This window comes from Lemur catta, chromosome 8 (assembly GCF_020740605.2).
Source record: "Lemur catta isolate mLemCat1 chromosome 8, mLemCat1.pri, whole genome shotgun sequence".
Lineage (NCBI taxonomy): Eukaryota > Metazoa > Chordata > Mammalia > Primates > Lemuridae > Lemur > Lemur catta.
The window spans coordinates 73,354,895-73,378,461 of NC_059135.1; the positions used below are offsets into that span (position 1 = coordinate 73,354,895).

The window sequence follows — 23,567 nt, forward strand, 5'->3', positions numbered from 1 at the left end:
TACCTGTTGGTCTCTTTTGCCCTCACCATGCTACCATGCTTGGAATGGCAGGACTAGCATCTGCACAGTCGCCTCTTTCAAGGGTCTATTGACACGTCATCCACTAGGAAACCCATTCTTATCTGAGTAACTGAGGTGATAATTCATTAAAAGAAAGGCCACCAAATGTGACTCATAAATAAGGGGCAGTTCTCTTCATATTTTTGACATTTCATCTGCATTGACACAAACATTCTAAATATCATATGTTGTGATAGCAGAGTCCAAAGAGAGAAGGCAAAACTGACTTTTGTCTAAAAATATACCAAACGTTTACAAATGTGGCTTCTAACATGCATTAATGTGCTCTAATTCATTACCTTTTGAACATTTTAAAAGATTTTGAAAGAGAAAACAATATTTTTGACCACTAAATGTTTCAGATGAAGACCTTATGCAGCTGGGAAGAAAATGGATTTTAGAATTAGAGGAACCTGAGTTCAAATCCTGATTTAGTTATGTATGATCCTGGACAGTTATTTAAGTTCTCTGACTGAGGCTCAGTTTCCAATTGTAAAATGGGACAATAATATTTTATACTTTGGAAAACTGCACATATTATAAATAATATAGGTAAATCACCTGGCACGTAATAGGTACTCGATGATAGCTATAAACATTTTAAGAATAAAATGTGTTTTTTTAATATCTTACTGGTATGATAGGAATAACTGGCAATACTCTTACAGGGAGAGCTGTGACTGTTATCTGCTGTATCATTCTGAACGCCCAGCCTTGGCAGTCAACGATTATTTGATGAATGAATAAATGTCAGTGTAAATAGGTATGTAGGCTAGGCAATTACAATGACAGTACATTCAGTTGACACAGTTCAGTATACAGCAAAAAGAAACATGGCATTAGAAACTGCTTCAATATTTAGCTCATCAAAAAAGTTGCATTAATTAGTAAATCAACCCGTTTTCATAACCAGCTGCACATCAGACCTATGCACATTAATTAGTATTTAATTTTATTAGGTTTAATATTTTTAAAATTCTTACTTAGATTTTCATTAAGCATATGCTTCCCGTTAGCTTACACTGATCGGTCACATCCATATTATTACTGGACATTTATTCTTGTCCCTTTTAGCTATTTATATGCTTATACTTTTCTTATATTAACAAATTCTTAACCTGTGTGCTTTGACGCCCCCGACAGTAGCAATACAGGTCAGGTGTTTTACAGAGATACACGAAACAAGAAAATAAATGACCAAGACTATATGAAATAAGCCTAAACTTGATCATCAGAAGAAACAAAAATATAAATAAATGTTGGTCTTTTCCATTATAGATGAATTGAAATACATCAATAAAATACATACATTTTGCACATACGAACTTAGACCTGAAATGAAATAAATTGAGGTAAAGGGTATCAAAATTATATAACACAATGAGACTAACAATGTCTCATCAAAATGATTGAAGGTATGCTCAATAAATATGGTATATTTTTAAATAGTTATAGACTTTGTATACATTTAATATGCTAAATGCATAAGATTAAATTTTCATTTGTGTGGAATTATCTAAAAAAAGGAATATGAGTCAGTGAAAAGTTGGAAGACCTTTATGGGAAAAGTATCCTGGCAAACATATAAAAAATAAAGTTTCATGAGATTCTTTAAACTAAGAATATTAAGAAGGCACTAGTCATTTCAAATATCTTCTAAACCTTATATTCTTTTAACACAAGAGGTCATTGAACAGTTCTTCATTAAATACTGACATCAAAATATAACACATAACACAAGATATGAAGGATGGCAGGTGTAAGTGGCAACACCAGGAAGGAAAATACTTGATTTTTACCATCAGCAACAAAGATATGTAGGTTATGATGTTTTTTAAGCATGGTGGTATTATACAGTCTATACATATCTACACACTAGCTTATTATTAAATGCCTCAGCAGTTTTCTCATTTCCAGTAGCAATCTGGTTTTCAAAGCACGCCGTTTTCATATCTGAATACTATCTTTACAATTGTCTTTTATTTCCTCCCTGTCATTTCCCACAAATCATTAGTGTTGGGTTTTGAGTATTTTTTCTAAAGTTTTCACGGTCAAATTTTTGGATGTCTTAATGTATATATGTCTTAAGTGCTTCTGTACAGTTTTTATAACAATTTCTGAGGACACTATTGCACAAAACATAGATCTTTTTCCAATACATTTACTTTTAAATACATCTGTCTCCTTCATTAATAGTGGATGAAGACATACAATAAATTTGGGTTCAAAACCTACTGTCAATGGTAAAAAGGGTTTAGTTCTACAAGAAAATCGTATAACAATTTCAAGATTAAAAATTCTGGAAATCAGATTTTCAAGCCTTTTTTTATTAGAAAACTTAAATTATTACTTTTTTTTTTTAAAAAAAGGGAGTAGCCAATATCCATTTTTGACTTTTCTCAAACAAATAATAATAAAGGATAGAAAACTAGGATAAGAAAACACATTAGAAGACAGCTTTCTACTTTGTACAACTTCTAGTTACCTTTTCCTATTCATTCACCTATTTCTGTTCAGCAGCAAGAAAAAAATATCCATTTATTTTTGCCTTTTTGGGTTTTCCAAGATGAACTTCATTTACCTGAATACAAACAAAAGCTAGGGAAACGGCTTTTATATTGGCATAGGCCAAGGACATGTCTCATGAACCAGGAAACCCTGCCTTCTATGGCTTCTTTTGCAGTTTAGAGTCCAATGGTTATACAACCAACTGAATATCGAACAATATCCAAAATGACACAGATTGACAACAAATAACGGAAACACATGGAATCCTCTTAGCTATTATTCTTTCCAACAGACAAATCCCTAGCATTCTGTAAATAAAATTATAAATACTAAAGAAATGAAGAGAATTTCACAACGGGGAAAGGACCATTTCTTATCATAATAAATATTTTGGTACAAATTTTTAAAAAAGTAGAAAAGTTTAGTACCTTTGGGTACTTTTTTCTAATAAAACCATACCTGCTTCAGAACTTGTTTGATTATAGCTGCTAACAATGCTGTTTGGTATCACTGGAGTGGAGGACGTTGAAATTCTTGACTGAGGTGGATTGGGATGTAATGAATTTCCTAAAGCCATGCCCGACTGACTGAGCATCCCACAGTTCCCGCTAGCCTGAATCTGATTTATTAAACCTGCAAGATGGTGGTTGGGGACTGGACTGTTACTGTGAACAAAGTTAGTGTTTGCGTTATGGCAGTGCACGGCTTCCCCTCTTAAAGGTATGTTCTGTGTCAGTGAATTCTGAAGAACACTGGAGTTCATATTGGGATCTGTAAAATGCAGCTGGTTAGCAGAGCAAGGCAAAGCAGGATTTGAGCCCCCGCAACCCGGGGTACTATTGCTACTCAAGTGAGAGCTTTGACAACTCATAGATTGTAGTAACTGAGACATTGAACTGATGGGAAATGAACCTTGACCCTGCTTCCTTAGCAAGTCGGGTCCAGGTTTAGGAACTGCAGAACTATCCATTTGAGACTGTCTGAGCAAACTCAACACTGTGGTAGGTGGCTGTTTTCTTTTCCGCAATGAGTCTTTTTGCTGAGACATCAGTTTATCTCTTAGTGCTGCTCGACCACTTTGCCCTTCACCTGATGGGAGAAGCATGTTGGCAGTAGGAGGGAACATGGTGTTTAAAGTGCTATGTCCTTCAGTGTTGCCACTGCCGGCAACAGCTCCAGAATTGCTACTGCTGCTACTGTTGTTACCAGCAAGTTTGTTTTGATTTGCTAGCTGTGCTTTGGCTGCTGCTGAGAGTAAACTACTTGCTGGAAAGGAGGCAGCATTGTGCTGGTTCAAGATCTGATTTAAAGGCATTCCCAGCAAACCAGGCTGACTCTTTACAGAACCACTTCCAGCAGATGCAGTAGGAAAAGCTGCACTGCTTGGGGTATTTAGTACATTACTCATTCCAGCAATTAATGGGTTAGGGATATCCTTGTATTGGTGATGTCCATCGGACTTGGTAGAAGGGCTTGATGGCACTGATGGCCTTGGGGACCCTATTGTTGACCTTGGTGACCTGGGTGGAACCTTAATACCACTACAAGTGGCCTGGGGTCCTACAGGTGGCATCATAAAGTTTCCATGGTCTGATGATGTGGAAGATGAGCGTGATCTTTGGGGCGATGCCTCAATCCTTCCAATTCCAGTCCCCATCATGTGCACTGGGGATGTCACTGGAGAAGGGGACAGGGAGGTTGAAGCTGAATGCTGTACTCTTTGTACGTGACTCCCATGATTCATGTGACCAGGTTTTACAGTTGGCAAAGGGAGATTACTTGGCAAAGGAACAACAGCAGGAGGCATGCTTACATTCATCACAGGTACCTGAGAGTGGACATTTGAATGGAAACTGGTTGGATTAATGATAACAGGGTTCTGATTCACTGGTTTACTAGGAATAGGGTCAAGAATGCCAAGTGGATCTTTCTCAGATGTTAATGGCTTTTTCTGAAGAGCACAAGAAGGTGGAGGAGGGGGAGGTGGGCCTTGGGGTGGTTTGTGGTGGAACATTGCTCGTGGTATTTCCATGTTAGTTGAAAAATTACACATTGGTTTTTTCATTACTGGACTCTTTGTAGTCAAGGTTGGGGAAAGAGGTATATTAGTCCTTCCAGCCATTGCACAGGATGACTGTACAGGAGAACCATGTAGCATTACTGAAGGTGGCGAAAGAGGAGTCCTATTCAGGTGAATAGGACTTGAATTGGGAGCTCCATGAAAACCAGGATTATTTCTTGTGAAAACATCAGGACTTCCAAGTGGGTCAGTCCTTGGAGAGATTGAGCCATCTCCATAAATCTGGGAACCTGATGACGCCGGGCTGGGCAGGCCTCCATGGCTGCCACGGAATGGAGACTTCTGTCCGTGTTCACTGCTGCCCAATCTCTGTCGGGGGTAGACAGGGTGGAGTTCTTGCTGTTGGCTTCCAGGCAGTTCTTGTACACATAGCCTTCCCATGGCATTTGATGATCCAATCATTAACTTGAAAGGATTCTTACATTCAGGCATTACAGAATTTGTAATTCCTTCATGAGACTTATTTCTTACGGATCTTGGAGTTGCTGCCCTTGAAGGTACTACTGGAGTTGCATCTGATGTGAAAGAGAAAAAGAGAATTCTGTTAATGTTCCAATTCTTTTGTGTTGGGAGGGAGGAAAGGAAAGGAGGAAATCAGGAAGAGAAAGAGAGGAAGGGCATCTGGAAACAAATTAGAAAATAAAAGCTGTGATTCTATGTAATTAAAAAAATGTTCTACATGCTATATTAAACTCTGATTTAAAAAATGTACATTATTCTCCTTTAGTTGATCAGTGGTTCTCAGTAACTACTCATTATGCTTGTTTACTTCTTATCTGTTGAGAAAGCATGGGCATCTAAATCAGTACATAATGACATTAGCCATTCTAATAATATTTAGAATATGCAAAATCAAGATTGGCAGCCCAGATAGAAATGGTGCTGTTACTATCTTGTTGGATTTGAAAATTTTAAGAACACAGTTACAATAGAAAATCGTAATCTGTATGGCATAGTATTTTCTTGGGTAATTTAAATGAATTGTTATTTCCACCAGAAAATTTGTACACTATAATGTTTCTGTAACCTTACTGAAACCTTCTTAGAACAGCTATAGTAATATTTCCTTATCTCAACATTTTCACTGTAAGAGTCAGAATCTTAATTTCTGTGAATTAAATGAAGGAGATTCCAAATCTTTTATAATTGGAGCAATAACAAGAATAAATGCAGTGATATTACAATCATGCTTATCTTCACATCATGTCTGTAACACTGTCATTTCTTTGCCCTTAATTAGTCATTATTGTTAAAAAACAGCCTTAGTCAACTTAGGTAAAATATTGCAATTCTTTTATTAGAATTCTCATATAAAATTTTGTGGGAGTGCTAAAACCTTTGGTACTGCATTCCAATTGAGTATTCTCTTTTTACATGAGTGCATTTCTCTTTCTCTGGCTTTTTGGAATCCCTTCAGTTTCTTTGGAGATCAGACAGAATACAGGCAACAAAAGAAAGCTGGCTCATCATACAGAATTTTTATTCTATCATGTCAGAATTCTAGTTTAAGTTTTCTAGCCCCAAAGGATGTTTAACTATTTTATAAAGTTGTGGCCTCTAAAACAGAGATGGCAAATAAAATTTATTTTGTATGCCAATTCCTATCAATTGGTGGTGGCTGCTTATAGAGTTGTGTTGAAAAGGATGCTGAACTCTAGCTGGGCTCCATGAGAAATTACCAATGAGTCTATTACACGCATAGGAGATGAGAGTGGCATCTTTCATATTATATATTTGCCATACCTATTTTGAGACTTACAATGTATTAGCAAGTTTAGTTACATTCATTTGCAATCAGAGGTATACTTACTTAAATGGATAATTACACATTTAAGATAAATATATTTCTCCTATCTCCTACAGAGTATACAGGTCAAATCATAATAATTTCCAAGATAGTTCTCAACCTGGAGTACACAGAAGTTTACATAGGGTGCATTCAAGTAGTTAGAGAATAAAGTGAATATATGTTTTTTTGGACTTTCTGATTCTATCATGGTGGGGGTTCTTTGATAGAGTGATTTCTGGATATAATATATGAAAAGTTGAGGGCCAATGATATAGGAGAATTGCAGCAGATAAACTCAACTGAAGTTTATTTTCTTGTTAAGGAGAGATTTCAGTGATTAAAAATATAGGCATTGGTATTTTTATATTCAACTAACAGAATTTAGGTAGTAGCTGTGGTTAGAAAGGATTTCTTTCATACCTGGGGAAAAATAGTTACCATCTTTAAAATAAGAGAAATACTAAATAAACAAACAAAAGCCAGGCTGATGTTATGTTACAGTTAGGAACTAAAGTATGCAAGAGTTGGCAAGTGTAAATACTAGGCACCCATCAAAGTGTTTTCATGGGCACAGCATGGTGGCTCATGCCTGTAATCCCAGTGCTTTTGGAGGCCCAGGCAGGAGGATTGCTTGAGGCCAGGAGTTCAACACCAGCCTGGGGAACAAAACAAGACCCTGCCTCTACAAAAAAAAAGTGCTATAATGTATATTCAAGTAGACCTTCCAAAAGAATAAACATAAACAAAATAAATGTTCACATATTTAAGTAAAGAGAGGTGAAAACTACTATGTGAGTCTTCTGAACTTTTATTTAACTCTCAATCTTATGATAACATAGTTTAAAATTAAGAAACTAAAATAAATGCTATTTCTGAAGCTAGTAGCTAGTAAAAGTAATTAATCAAATAAAGTGTACCATTTTAAAAGAGGGTGGAGATGTACTAGTTAAATATTTACCTTTAATTTCAATAATTAAACTTGTATGTATAGGTATGACAAAGTACCTAGATCTAGATTTTGCTGGGGTCTTTGGAAAGGCAATAAGGTAGACTCTGTAGAAATAGATAAAACCATTTGATATAATGTGATATGAAAACAGCCACAAATAAGAGTATGTGCAAACACATGTGTAAGGTAATATGCAAAAATGAAAACAGTTACATCAAGCTGGCAGGACAAAGGTAAATTTTAAGTAATTTACGACTATTAAATATGTCTTTAAATTATTGCAATAACTTTCAATTTAAAAAATGTAGCTTATTAAAAGAAAAAGAAAAGTTCCCTAAAAGATTTTTTTTTCTTACATACCTTAGTGGAGCAAATTTTTTCTGATTATTCCTGTTAAAGTTTAAAGGTTAGATGGTTATTGGAAAGGAGCTCTATGTTAATAATCACCAAATTTGTCTTTCCCTGCTTCTTCATATGAGTTCTAAGTGCAAATCTTTAATTACCTGTATGATGTGGCAACTGTTCAACTGTTCTTTGCATCCAAGGTGTTCAATAATTTGGCCCCAATATGCCTATACATTTCTAATCTTCCACTCAAGTCACTTTCCACATCATTCCTTAATTATACTACTCTCATTCAAGAGATTTTTTCTATTCCCTTTGTATGTCTAAATCCTATATTTTCCAAGGCTGGTCCAAATCTGAGTTCTGTCATGAAGCCTCTCTGATCACTATAGGCTACACTCATCAGCGCTATTCAGAATTCTGCAGAACAGTATCACTTATCCTTCATAAAGAGATGCTTTGTTATTTAGTCATGGTTTATTCTGAGTTATTATTCAAGTGTTAAGTAGATTATAATATTTTGGATGGAATTCATATTCTAGCTCTCACAAAAGAGGTTCCTCAGTCTCAAAGTATAATTCCAAAGAGTACACAATAATCATAAAGGGAAAATGTTACCTTAACAATGGAAAAATTGATGGATAAAATCTTAACCAAGCAATCAAACTTAATGTCATCAATGTGGGATAACCTGCCATTATGTGCCTCCTGGTGAGGACCTAACATCATTGATGCAGTATTCCTACCAAAATGTGTTTAGACTGAGCATAAATATGAGGAAACAATCAGGCATATCCAAATTGAGGAACATCTTGCAAAGAAGGCCTGGACTCTTCAAAAATTTCAACGTCATGAAAGACTTAAAAAGCCTGGGGAATTGATGTAGATTAAAGAAATTTAACAACTAAATGCAGTGCACAATATTTGATTGCGTTCTGGATTTGAAGAATAGACTGAATTTTTTTTTAAAAAGCTATGAGACATTATTGAGACAATTGGACAAATTTCAATATAAACTGCATATTAGACAATAACATTGTATCAGTGTTAAATTTCCTGAATGTGATAATTAGGTTGTTGTTATATAGGAGAATGTCCTTGTGTGCTGAAAGATTTAGGGGTTAATTGTCACAATATTTGCAACTTCTACGATACAATGTTAATTGGTGGATCTAGGTGAAGGGTACTCAATTAACTAGTCTTGTAATTTTTCTGCAGCTTTGAAATATTTTTAAAAAGAGTGTGTTTGTGTGTATGTGTTGAAGGGGCAGTATAAAAAACTTTGCAGTAAGATGACTTCTGTTTAGGACATGTCCAATAAAGAGATATTAAGTAACTGAAAGAATAATATCGCAAGCATCCAACAATATTGTTAGGTTGCTTTTGGGGACTTGATACCACGCATTCCAATCCAGCCCTGGGAAAAAGGCTACATTTGTTTCCCAAAAACCAAGGGCACTTTTTCTTTCCTTAGTTCAGCTCTACACACCTGCAGAGCATTTGTATGTACCAATCAGTGTTTATTCTGATTATTTAGCTAGATGATAAGGGTAAGAAATGAGGGAAATAACCTCATGGTAATTTTCCAGAACTAATTTGCTATTTGTAATAACATGATAGGACATACAGAATTTTAAAAGCATTTGCATGCTTGAAAAGTAGAATGGGAAAATGCTTGGCAAAGTGATTTCTAGCAACTCCTTCTCTAGAGGGAGGAGAATTCCTAAACCCTTCACCATATTACATACTTGTTCCTCCTCCGGGACTGGTGAGCACCAGAGAAGGATGTGGGGCTTCCATGCTTTTATGAAGTGTGGCCACTGCAATGATTTTTCTTTTATGTATGCATAGCTTTGTGACATCTTCATCTGCCTTAACATCTTCTGCAGTTCTCTGTTTCACAGCAGCTCCAGGATCAAAATTAAACACCTGGAAAAAGCACAGCCTTTGTTTAGAATATGTCTGTAAAAACATTTAATAAAAAGATCCCTTTATTTAAAAAAAAAGTTGTGCACAGATTAAGCCATAAATTCTCAAGTTTTTAAATTTAAGAAAGCAACTTTATATAACTAATAAATACTTCTGCTGAACTCATGGTTTTTAGTGGCAAAGTAAATAATGACTATTATCCTAACTCTAAGATAGCCAAGATTAATATATGAAAAGATATAGTATCTGATAAAGTTCTGAGACTTCCTGATGTTATAACAGTATAAAAACAGATGAGGTACAGTTAAAAAAATAAAAAGCTATGACATTTCTACATGCTTTTTCTTTGGCATCATTTTATTACTATATTAGTATTACCTTTTTACTGATTTTAAAAATCTATTAATTTACTTTTTAAAAAAATCTTATTTATTATGTAAATCCTTTCTTGGGAATGTGGTGACATACATATAAAAAGGAAAAAGTTGTCTATTAACCTTTTGTTTTAAAATTAGCATTATAATAGACATTTGGAGAATAATGATGTGTTTCTATAGCAAATAATGTTTTGCCATTTTAAATGATATTACTTTTTATCTTACAAAGGAGTAAAACAGCTTCATATTTTGGCTACGAGGGTTCAGCTTTGTGATTTCAGGAATATTTGTGACAGATTTATTAACACCAGTGCTAAAAATAACATTGCAGATTTGAGCAGTTACAGAAGTGAAAGAAAATATTGCACTATTAAATGCTAAGCATAGGTATAGCTCTAATAAAATGGTGCAAAGGTGGTTTTAATGAAATTTTTAATATGCATATAGGGTTTGACACCTTTGAAAATGACTCTTGGATATGCACTATTTTTCATAATCTTTAAGCATTCCAAAATGCATGCAAAAGATGTCTAATTAGATAAAGAATTAAAATGTATGATCCGAGAAGTAATAAAAAATAAAATGCCAAATGAGAAAAGCAAATATACAAAGTACCTAAAAAATAAAAAACTGCTGTAGATCTATTGTGAAATTGTTACCTTGGGAAGAATAAGAGGACATTCCAAGCCACACTTGCATGTTCCATCAGTAAGCAGGTATGTTTTAACCTGCTCCAAGCAAGATAACAAAGACCCACTGGGACTGTAAAAATAGTTTTAAAAAACATCAGGAAATAATTTTGACTGCACATATTATATGAAAAAAAGGCATAATTTATATTCTTACTGTCCTTCACAGGATAATATTTTCTTACTCGGGAAAAGCATTTTCTTTGTCAATATTATGTTAGCTACTAAATTATAGCCTTTAACAATATTGCTCTTTCTTTTGAACCAAAATATTTCTCAGAAAAATACAGATCTTCATAGAAAATTAAATAAAAGTATTTTGAAAGCCAAGAGTAGATTAAAGAGGGTAAAAATGCTATTCTTAAGAAAGGATAGAAGCAGGCAGAAAGGAAGAAGGTACAAGAAAACTACATAAAAGTAATCACTATCATTTTAAACTAGAAGATCTACTTTTAAAGCTCTTTGAGGAAAAACTGAAATTTAGGGACATATTGGGGTTCAAACCAGACATTTGGCAAGTCAACAAAAGTTGGAGCTAAGAAGTTCTTCCTGGTTTACCTTGGAATCTAGAACCAAGTTGTCCCTACGTAAAAACAGGTTTCTCTTTTCTCCCCCTCACCCGTGTGTTTCTTTGCAGATAGACCAGTGCAGCCCAACTCAAATTATTCTGAAGAGCCAAACTGTACAGAGAAGGACAGAGGAATCAAGCAGAGCTGACAAAAGATAGGAAACTTTTGAGGAAATGGGGTTTTAGGTGGCAGAAAGGTGCCTTGCAGGTCTTCAGTATGGTAACTGCGTAGGTGTGTCACTGTTACCACTCTTCAGACCACAAAAGTCAGTAAGATATGTGAATACTGATAAAGTTGAAGTCCACACATTAACTGCTAATTCAGATGACAGGTGAAGTCTTTGATTTTTATTTAAAATGGGGTTAGTTTAAAATGGGCAATTTGTGTTTTAGGACTTTTATTATTAACATGTCAATTTTATAACTTAAATGCATATTACTGCTTGAAATTATATACTTTTCATTTGAGAATATCTTTTATTTATGACTAGTCAGCAAAACTTTCACTTAAGCCCTTTGATCAAATTCATCCAGAAATAATACTCTCCATTTCATATACAAAGCAATATACTACTGGACATAGAATATTCTGTCTCTACAAAAACACAGGTATTCTATTCTATCATTTTTATCTATAAATGAACCAGCTTTAAAATGTAATTCATATTTTGTTTATGGACAGTCATACAAGTGACGTATGCTTATAGAATATCTAAATTAAATTCTCAACTTTGTCCAATTATTCATTTATTTGGCTACATTTTTCATATGATATGCAAAGAATAATAATTTCCACATTACGGACTGGAGTTCCATGGCACTGAGGGGCAACAAAATGTTTTTGGAGGTCTTATAATTTTAATAAAACAAAGTCACCAAAAAATTTTTTACTGATTTTTCATGTGAAGAATTCATGAATTTGAGGAAAAGGAAATACTCAACATTTTCACTTTAAAGAAAGTGTACGGATTGAATCTTAGAGGAATTTAATTATAAAATTAAATAGGAACGTAAGAATTCCTAAGTTGTATTAGAGTACTCCAGACATTTTAAAAACACTTCTCTCAATCAGTCAGTTGGGTTCTTTCCTTCGGTTGTAACTCTTTAATTAACTTTTTGGAGTAATAATTAATGTAAAAAATAGTTACAAGTCTTATGGCACAGACAAAGCTTAGAAGATTGGAAGTAGATGGAAAATTTAATATGTAGCCTCAATGCCACCCCGAGGCAGAAGCAGCCAGAGACTAACCTAAAAATTACTAGCAAACTGCACATTGAGAAGGGAGCTAAAAAGGAGGGCTATAGTCCTATAAATGTTCAAGTAGTAATTTAACCAGTTATATACAAACAAATAAAATCTAATGCTGGCTTAATTTAATTTGAAAGTATTTTACCTATTCTGGGAAAGTTAGTTTCTAAAATAATTTTCAGTGTACAGATTTGGATTTGGAGAACTCATACTAACAGGGTTATAAGACAGTTAAAGTCTAGTCAGACTTGGAAAATCATGACCTTAACTTTGTTTTTGATTCCTAGAATTAATTTGGTTTTTGTTCTCAGAAATCTGAAAAACTGATTTATCTTTCACAGAGATGAAATTAAAAAAAATTAATCAGATTTTAGAGTCATTTGCTCTAAGCTGAATACATATTCACTCTTTACAAACCAGAACAACCATAAATATAAACATGTAACACTGATACTTTACTATATTACATTTATAGCAAGGTATTTCTGGCACTTTGTTAATGGCACTGGCAATGGGAACACATTGAAAAAGTGATCCCATGTGTCCTTGCCCATCTTACCTACCATGGGATGAGGTCTACATTCCCTGCTTCCTTATCCCTTCACCCCAATTAATATAGAGCACATCTTTAACATTACGGAAATGAAATTTATGTGACAAAAGAATTTCAATTGGTAATTAATTTTGCCTTAGGAAATGCCTTACACAAAACAAACTCAACAAACTCAGAATAGACTCTGAACTGACTTTCTGAGTTGTTGTGGCATGAAATCGTTTGTGTTTATATAACCGAAAATACCTCATTTCTATAAATAACATCTTTGCAGAACTGGAGAATTCTGTTGAAGCTGGGATACAAATAGTCACACTGAAAGTAATGACATCAATTTAATGATGCAGTGTGATATCTTTTTAAAAGTTTGAGGCTATTTCTAATAGTTTTTTATTACATCACAAGGAAAATTTATGATATCCCAACCTTTCAGATACTTATTGAGAAACTATAAAGTAAGGAATTTGGATGCCAATTATTTAACAAATAAGACTAAAAATCCTTGTCAACAATTCAGATACTCTGTTCAACTTATTGTACAACATATATATGCAATCAGAATTTATAGGAGTAGGCATTTTATTTGTATGATTTTTACTTTTAAGATGAAGAGCCATCTCCATCATGTCTTTTTCATTTTTACTATTACCTGCAAGGAAATAGATTAAAAACTGTGCAGAAAAAAATGAGAAATTTATTTTTAGTTACTATCAGGCATTAAGAAGTCTAATAATCAAAACTTCTTATAGATAGAAACACTCAATGTTATTATCAAAAAAGTCAGGGGAAGTACCCTGAAGGACAGAGTGATACTGTCAAGTGATATTGGGTCTATTTCTAGTATTTTACATTCTACTGTGAATGTGGTAATGATGCTTGTATGTTTCTTTTAGAAATCATATTTTTCTTTATCCATGTTACAGAGATAAGCAGAATGACACCTTATGTAAACACAAACAATGCATACAAATTCTCTCTGGTAATCTAAGGCAATTTACCTTGCAAAACAGTACAGAATAAAAATGCATATTTTTCTAGCACAAAAGTCATTTATTCAGATTTATTTGAGATGCTGTGAGTCACAATATTTTGTTTCCTTAAGAAGGAAAAGTCTCTACCTCCTTAATCTTGGGACTGCAACTTTGGAGGTAACAAATGTAATAATAAGGGCTCACCTGACATAAAGCACTCCATTTTGATCCACACGACGCTGCCAACCCACAGGAACTTGTATAGCTGGAAGGCCTCCTTCCTTGTCCCCTCCGTCACACTCCTTGCCTCCATTCATTTTCTGTGTCTGCTTGGGACTCTCCAAAGATATCAGCAATAAGATGATATCCTTATATTACAGAGCATGATGGCCTTCAAAAATGGGCCAGTGCAGCATAGTTTTTCCCAGACCGTACAAAATGCATGGGGAAGCTTCGGCTCAGTTTGGAACCAAGTCCTTGAAATCTGCCATTGTGGAAAAAATCAGTTTCCCATTATAATCTACATTAAATAACCAATATTTAATTCCTAAGGATGGTCTACATGGGTAAAAATGAGTGCTTCCGACTAAGGAAAATCATAATTCACCAATGCTGGTACCTGTCTGAAGTGGGGGAGGGAGGAGTGTAAAGTTTTTAGTTCAACATTTTGTCTTGAACCTCGATGTTGGACTAAAACAACTTCTATTATTTAGAAACCTCTCATTTTTACAGTGTGAGTCGGTTAATATTTCCAGGTACTACCCGCCTTTATAGGCCACATTCTTTAAACTTTCTCTTTATCTTCCAATCTGAATCCAACGTGTTGCAGGTTGGTTCATCTGATGTTTTCATGACTTCAAAATTCCAATAATGTAGCCTGAAACATATGTAAATATGTAAACTGTATATTTAATGCTGAAAAACTAAGAAGCTGCAAAATTTTAAAACAGAATAAACTATTAAGTGTGCCCAACCACTTTGATGTCTTCTGCCATCAAAATCACATCAAATTCAACTTGTTTTCTTCTTCCAACTTAATCTACTTATGCCAGTTAAACCAATTTACTTGCTCTTTACCACATGCAACTTTCTAATTACTAGAGATAGACCCATAATTATGGCATTACACACACACACAAACATGCAAACTCACACACACACAGCCTCCTTCCAACCTGAAATAAAAATATATCCATCACCTCTTATGACTTGTAAACTGGAAAGTTGTGTGTTAATCCATTCACCTTTGGATCACTCCTTAATACAACATGACCCTTTGATTCTGTTTTCTTTTCTTTTTTTCCAATTCATTTATTTATTTTCTTTTTTTTTAAATTTCAGAATATTATGGGGGTTCAAACATTTTGGTTACATATAATGCCTTTGCAATGCCCAAGGCAGAGCTACAAGCATACTCATCCCCCATACAGCGCTCTCAGCACCCGTCAGTTAGGAGTTTACCCATCTCCTCCACCTCCCCCACCTGCCTAGCACCCGATGAATATAATCAGTATATGTAGCATTGGTCTAAAGAAGAAAAGGTTTCTTTTTTTTAAAAAAAAAGAAAAAGAATGAAAAGTAAATAAACCTCTAGTACATTTCCAAATACAAGAGAAGGTTTTCCCCAGTATTACTAAATATAATAATGGGAGTTGCTTCACAGTAAAGATTTTGACAAAATCTCTTATATTATGGGGTGCTCTCTTAATTATCTTGTTAAATCACAAGGTGCTGTTTGGGGAAGACATACTAGCTTGAAACAGCAGTAATCAATGATAGTGTGGAATGCTTATAGAGGCTACCTTGATAGAGCTGTTAAATAAAAAAAGATGGCAAGTAATTTTTAAGATTTAGTTCTTAATTCTGTGGGGAATGTGATGCCACAGTTGCTAGAATTATTTATAGCTGTTAAGAAGCCTTCTTATGATCAATTTAATATCTAGTATGTAGTTACATTGTGGGACTCATGAAAATACACTAAAGGATTAATGAAAAAAAATTACCCTAGTGTTAAAAGAGTGGGACTTGTGGTTCTGTGATAAGTATTTCCAGTGACAGCATCATCCACAGATTCAAAAAATATATCTCAAACAACTAAAATGGAAGTGAAGATGATATGCCATGGAAAACTATTAAATGACTTAAGATTCATATAGAAGTATTAAATTAAAGTGGTTTTATATAAAATTTAGATGAAAAAATTGATGTATTATTTTAGACAATATGTGTTTTAAGTATGCATGTAGAACTTAATTAACAAATTAAATAATATAAACAGACACATAACTACTTCATCTACATTCCTAAAAGTCTACATATTTAAGTTGGCCCAAAACCTTTATTTGGATCTTCTCATTAGGGAAACAGGAGATTGCCCTAAGGCCATCATGTATTCAAGCATATGTCTTATTTGCAGCCTTGGCTCTGAGACAGGTTAAGGGTGCTATAGGGAAGCATATTCTTGTTTAACTGAAAACCAGAAACTGTGGGTATGGGTGTGGCAAATGCTGGCAGGCAACAGGAAAAATAGCAAACATTTACTGGGAAAAATTCAGGGTACAAAGAAAAGTGACAAGTGGTAACAGTTCCAGTCAAGCTGGTAATTTGCATCACTGGGCCCACTCCACCATGTTATGCTTCTCTCAGAAATGGCCCATTTGCAGGTATAAATTCTTATTTCTGTCTTTCACTCACTGCACTTCTGACCATGACTCCTGCTGGCCAGGTATATGTTTATTCACATTTCGCTCAACAGTTAGTAACTACTATGTACTAGGTACTGTGCTTGGTACTAAAAGTACAAAGATGGTAAGAAGTATGATTTGAATGTTTGTATCCCTCCAAAATTCACAGGTTGAAATCCTAACCCCCAAGGTGATGGTATCAGGAGGTAGGGTCTTTGTGGGGTGATTAGGTCATGGGGGCAGAACCCTCAAGAATGGGATTAGGGCCCTTGTCAAAGAGGCCCAAGAGAAACCTCTTCCACCACATGAGGTTGTAGTGAAAAGATGACCATCTATGAACCAGAAAATGGGCCCTTGCCAGACACTAGATCTGCTGGTACCTTGATCTTGGACTTCCCAGACTCTAGAATTGTGAGAAATAAATTTGTTGTTCATAAGCCGCCTAGTTTATGGTATTTTGTTATAGCGGCCCAAACTCACCAAGATAGTAAGACACCACTTTATCCAAAGCCCAGTGTAATGCTTAATGAGGGGCTTGATGTGGAAGGACAGAAGGGACAGAGGAAAGAGGAAGATGTCAGTCAACGTTCTCAAGGAGTTCCTAATGGAAGTCCCAGTGCTTGTGAAAAAAGCACAACATAAACTTTGTGCCTTTCTGGACTCCCAGTTTTGTCAAATGGCTGCAGACCCTGCTGACTGACCTTGTTTTTTTTTTTTTTTTTTTTTTAACAGAATCTTTCATGCCTGTTTTATTATCTTGCTTTTCCAAAGAAATCTCTTCATATTCTCCAATCATTAGACTGCATCCACTCCCATTTTCCCTACTTTTGAGCTTTCTTACTATTTTGATGCCTTTTTTTGTTTTTGTTTTTGGTCTGCCTGCTCTTGCATGTGGTTCCAACTTTCTCGAGACTGGCTGGCTTGCTCCATCAAGTAATTTGTGGATCTGCCAGATAGTAACACTGGAGTGATTCCTGCCAAATGTCTCCCTCACATTTCAGTAATCAAAAATACTAATATCTGGGTTTTACTTAAATCAGCAGTTCTCAAACATGGTCCTGGGATAAGCATTATTATTGCCAGTAATTTGTCAAAAATGCAAATTCACAGGCCCAATCTCAGACTTACTGAATCAAAAACTCCAGGGACAATCTATTTATTTTTCAATAAGCCTGCTAGGTGATTCAGATGCCCATTCAAGTCTGATGCCTGCTCAAGTCTGACACCCTAGTGCTGGTGCCTTCCTTCCCAGGACAAAGCTGGTTTTACATTTCTACATCTTGCAGGCAGCCAGCCCTCTACTTCCTTTTGTCTGGGGTCAAGGGAGGGGGTCATCTCTTTTCTTGCTGCTACTTCAGTCTTTCAGAGGTGGTGCAATTGTAAGGGCCTTAGGGCCCCCTTATAGCAGAGATCTAATAACTATATAATTATCATTTATCTGTAAGTGGCATTGTTTTTCTCAACATTCATTTTGTGCATTTGGAAAATACAGAGAAGTTTGAAGACAAAAACTGAACTGTAATCTCACTGCTGAATAATAACGATTGCAAACATTGATATATTTTTCAATCATTTGTTTTCAGAAAGTTTTAAGAGCTTGCATAAAAAACAAGTTTAATATAATAAACAATGTACCACCACTCTAAATTTACAATGTAAGCATTTTGCTGTTTTTGCTTATTTTTTAAAATAAAAGACTTAGAAAATATCACAGATGAAGATAAATACTATCCCCCACCCCCACCACATTTCCCTTTTCAGCCGCACTCCACTTCCTTTCACCATCACGATTCTGTCTGTGTCCACCCAGGCCATGCTTTTATATGTTTATTTCCTATATGTGTATACATAAACAATTTTGGTATTGTTATATGAGTTTTGAAATTTTACATAAATACTATTAAATAGTATATATAATTCTGCAACTTGCTTTTTCAAATTCAACATGTTTTGGGAGCTATCTCTGTTGAGATATATAGATCTATCTCTGTTGCAGAAATATAGGTCTAATTCACTAGTTTTTCTTTATTTTTGAGATAAGATTAATATTTATTTATTTATTTTTTATATTTCAATAGATTCAGGGGGCACAAGTGTTTTTTGTTACATGGATTAATTGTATAATGGTGAAGTTAGGGTGTTTAGTGTACCTGTTACCAGAATACTATACATTGTACCTAATAGTGAGATTGCAATTCACTGATTTTTAACATCTGAACAGTACTGTATCACATTAGAAACTATTCACCTACTGGTATATCAATCTTACTAATGTTGGGTTTGGGTTGTAGAGTCTGCACATTTTCAACTTTAAAAGTACTACCAAATTGCTCTTTGAAGTAGTTGTATACTGATTCCAAATATTTTCTTTGTATAAATGTGTATCTTTTGTCTTTTACATACTGAATTATTACTACTTTGTATTTTTTTTCTTTCCTGGCCTATGACATTAAATATTTTTCCAAACATGACCTTTAATTGATGGCTAGAGTTTTTTGGGATAGATGTATATAATTTATTTACTTATTTCCTTTGGTGGACATAAAATTTTCTCCCAAACTTTCACAATTACAGATAAGTCTGAAAGAAATAGTCCTGTACATAAACTATGCCTGTCTTGATAACTCACTTAGAATGACTTGCTAAAATAGAATTGCATTACTTTAGGGCCTTTGATACATTTCTTAAAGTGCTAAGGAGGGTAGTTTTAGGAAAGCATCTCAGGCCATGTTTCTCAAATTTCTGAAACCCATGCATACCTTCTTCTGCTAAATAATCTTAAAGTCTATTCTACTTGCCTCCATGATTCTGATAACTTTATCTTCTATATAAACTCATCACCCAAGATGTAGTTAAGTTTTATTTTTATAGTTTGTATTATAAAAACTGAACAGTTTCTCTTGTTTTCGAAATTTAACACTTTAATATTACTATGCTTTTAAAAAACTTTTTTTTTTTTTTTTTTTGAGATAGTCTTGCTCTGTTGCCCGGGTTAGAGTGAGTGCCGTGGCATCAGCCTAGCTCACAGCAACCTCAGACTCCTGGGCTCAAGCGATCCTCCTGCCTCAGCCTCCCGAGTAGCTGGGACTACAGGCATGTGCCACCATGCCTGGCTAATTTTTATATATATATTTTTAGCTGTCATATAAAGTCTTTCTATTTTTAGTAGAGGCGGGGTCTCGCTCTTGTTCAGGCTGGTCTCGAATTCCTGAGCTCAAACGATCTGCTGGCCTCGGCCTCTCAGAGTGCTAGGATTATAGGCATGAGCCACCACGCCCGGCCTAAAAAACTATTAATACACATTTCACAACATCTTCCTCTCACTTACCCTAATGACCCACTCGGTTCATACGCCTTCTTTTATGTCCAATAAACACAAGTTAAAAACATAAAAGATACTATGATATAAAAGGCACCCTCCCTCTCACTAACACTCAGGATCTGGATAGATCTTATACTTAGGACTTAATTTATATTTATTTCACAAACAGTTCTGTAGCAATAATAATGAAATCCAAAAATGTGTGTGTGCGTGCACATGCACGTGCATGTGTTTGAGGGAGATATCTGCCTCGATTGCAGCAATGTTTTCATTTTTCCTGCTTCCTTTCAACATACAAATTAGTCTCTGAATATTGGCTTTTGGTGAATTGAATTTTAGTGACCTGATGTTCTTGTTTGCATTGGCTTCTTCAGAATTCAAATTAGGTATCACTTCCTCAAAGAGACTATAAAGTAAACCCTAGGTACTCTCTCATACTTCGTTAATTCACTGACACTTCTCATTATCTGATTATTATTATTATTCTTGCTATCATTTATTTGTGTGTTTACTGAGTATCTCACCCCACAGGAACGTACACTCTCAGAGCAGGGACCTTGTCTCTCTAGGTCCCTCCTATATTCCCAGTTCCTAGGATAGTCCCTGGCATAGAATAGATGCTTAAATATTTCACGAAGATTGTGCATATTCTAGTTAGGCAACATAATTTACATTCTAATTTTTACCATGTATGCTTATAAAACTTTACAAATACATATATCTAAAATGAAAGAGAGAGTTTTAAAAGAAGCTACTCAGTATGCACGATGATAAAATAGAAAAAGGACCTTTTGCTCTAGATTTTTCCCTAATGATCTCATAATCTTTTTGTGATAATTTCTGTGCAGAAAATGTGTGATAGGCCTTCTAAGAAAATTAGTATGCTAACTTTAAACTTTATTTGTAAAGTGTATCAAGAGCTTTATTTATTAAGTGGTTTATATACACATTTTAATTGGATTAATAAAAGAGCCCCTAAAATAAATGCAACAATATAAAAATTAAACTTATGTTTCAACAGAATGTTAATTAAAGTAATAGATCATTTTTCTTGATATGCTTTACTGACATTCCCAGCAACCTAAGGAAAAACTCACTACTTTATGCAGTGTTAATTATGTATTTTAAAAGTTACACTCAAAACACCATGAAGACTAAATACTAGAGACTACAACTTCATGTAAATAATAGCCAATCCTCATAAATCTTTCTAAGTAATGTCACGTCTTAAATTCTTCTGAATAATGTTAAACAAACTTGAATTGGTCTTTGAGTCATGTGATATTGTGAGTTAATTCTATTAAAATGTTGATAATGACATCACACATTGATCTTGTGCTCAGTGGGGATACTTGGATACACAGTGCGACAAAATTAACACACTATGAATTATTGATTTATTAAGATAAGACTATGCAAATTTAAGTAAAACATGGATATTTGATGTTATATAAGTCTAAATCATCATTTATCCTTTTAAATTATGATTATAAACTTAGTTCATAAATTATTCAAAGATAAAAAGAAGTCCACTCCATTTGTACATTTGCAAGAGTAAATACCTCATGTTCTCCAATTGAGAACAGGTCCCACATAAGACTTGCCTCTATCATTAAATTCCAAAACAATACATACATAGAGCAACAGATATGATTGGATTAAAAGTAACATTAGCATTAGCATTTTGGAAAGTAAAGTCTGAGTGGCTACAACATAATTATCATTTGATCGTATAATAAATGAACACACTCATAATCTTTCCATCATTATTGGTTAAATTATGCTTGTTAGAGTAACCCTAAATGACATTTCCCCTTCGCAATTATCCTTCACCCACATATTAACTATTCAAACAGCTCCTTCACGGCACCTAGTCAGTCGCCCATCCAACCTTCCCCCATCTGTTTCACCTTTCACCTATTTATTCAAGTCATGTATTTTTATTTATGAGCATATTTATTTTATAGTTATATCTTCTTTCATTTTTTTTTAACCATGCAATAGACTAGCCTCATTTTTGCTATCATTTCCATTTGCTTATCTTCACTGTGCAGTCACTTCTTCCAAAACATACCTCTTCGTAAGAAGACCCTTCGTAAGAGACCCAATCACTCTGCCAGGGTCCACTTATTCACCCAAACTACTCCAGCTCATTTACATTTGTTTTATACAGTTATATCTGGAGACCCTAATTAAGCATATCTTTCCTGCTCTGATAACTGAAGTTATCTAGTTCCAGATGTCCTTGCCCTTTCAGTGCAGAAGACCGAAAAAGTTCACAACCTGTGAATAAGGGATCATCACATTCGTGTAGGAAGGTTATATTTTTCACGAACTCTGAAGGTGTAGAGACAGGCTCCTGAGGGTGAGGCCAGTGCTCAGAGTCAAGCTAGCAAGCATCCTGGCCTGTGCTTATGTATGGTCATGAAGATTATTTACACCAGGCCATTTTTTGCTACAAAAGTTCAGCAACTTACACATTCTAGTCACATAAAAGTCTTCAGAGAACTAAACGCTAAGTGTGGTAGATTGCAAAAAGGCCACAAATACTTGGCAGTTCCTTTCATCCAGAGATGGAATTTATTACTCCACACCTTGAATCTTGGCTAGCCTTGTAATTTGCTTTGACAAATATAATTCAAGGCATATGATAACTGTTCAAGTTTTGAGCCTAAACCTCAAGAGACCTTGCATCTTCTAGTCTTCTTTCTTCTAATGCCATTACCATGCGAACAACCTGAGCTAGCCCTTTTGAGGATGAGAGACCACGTGGAGACAGACGTCCAGCTGCTCAGCCAGTCCAGCTGCGACCCCAGACGTGTATGTAAGCCTTGGCAACACCGTGTGGGACAGGAAGGAGCTGGCCCAGCTGAGCTCAGCCTAAACTGCCAATACACAGGATCATAAACATTATTTCAAATAGCCAAAAACTATACTAAAAACATTTTGAAAGTCTAAAATAGGTGTTAACTTTAATTATAGTATTTGGAGGCTATATAGCACTATTGGTTAAGACTGGGAGCTCTAAAGGCAGACTGTCCAGGCTTGAACCTTGGCTTTACTCTTTATTAGCTTGTGACCTTGGGGAAGTTTTAAAATTTCTTATAAAATGAAGATTATAACCTTATATGATTGGGAAAAAATAAGTTAATGTGTATGTGCTTAGCACATAGTAAGTATCCAAATTGTGATTAGTTATATACAGGTATTAAAATTATGTTATAGAAATTTTAATAGCACTGGGAAAAGATTAAGATATTGTTAAGTGGAAAACATACTATAAAAGTCACATGCAATTATGATCTTTTTAAAACTTTAAAAAAATTTTTTTAGGGACAGGATCTCACTCTGTCACCCAGGCTGGAGTGCAGTGGTGTAATCATAGCTCCTGCAGTCTTGAATTCCTGGGCTTAAGCGATTCTCCCACCTCAGCCTCCTGCCACTTGCTAATTTTTTATTTTTTGTAGAGATGGGGTCTTGCCCAGGCTGGTCTT

At 34.8% G+C, this 23,567-nt stretch overlaps 1 protein-coding gene across 6 annotated transcripts in view; it reads right to left on the reverse strand.

Moving 5' to 3' along the window:
• The window catches only part of MBD5 (methyl-CpG binding domain protein 5), a 125,297-nt gene that overhangs the window by 39,618 nt on the left and 62,112 nt on the right, over window positions 1–23,567 (reverse strand). For all 6 annotated transcript variants that reach the window (XM_045559493.1, XM_045559492.1, XM_045559490.1 and 3 more), the window contains exons 3-6: window positions 14,272–14,944; window positions 10,697–10,799; window positions 9,480–9,660; window positions 3,028–5,163 (exon numbers count right to left, since the gene is read on the reverse strand). In XM_045559493.1, coding sequence (XP_045415449.1) covers window positions 3,028–5,163; window positions 9,480–9,660; window positions 10,697–10,799; window positions 14,272–14,384 — 2,533 coding nt within the window. In that variant the 5' untranslated portion in view covers window positions 14,385–14,944. The remainder of the gene's footprint in view (window positions 1–3,027; window positions 5,164–9,479; window positions 9,661–10,696; window positions 10,800–14,271; window positions 14,945–23,567) is intronic.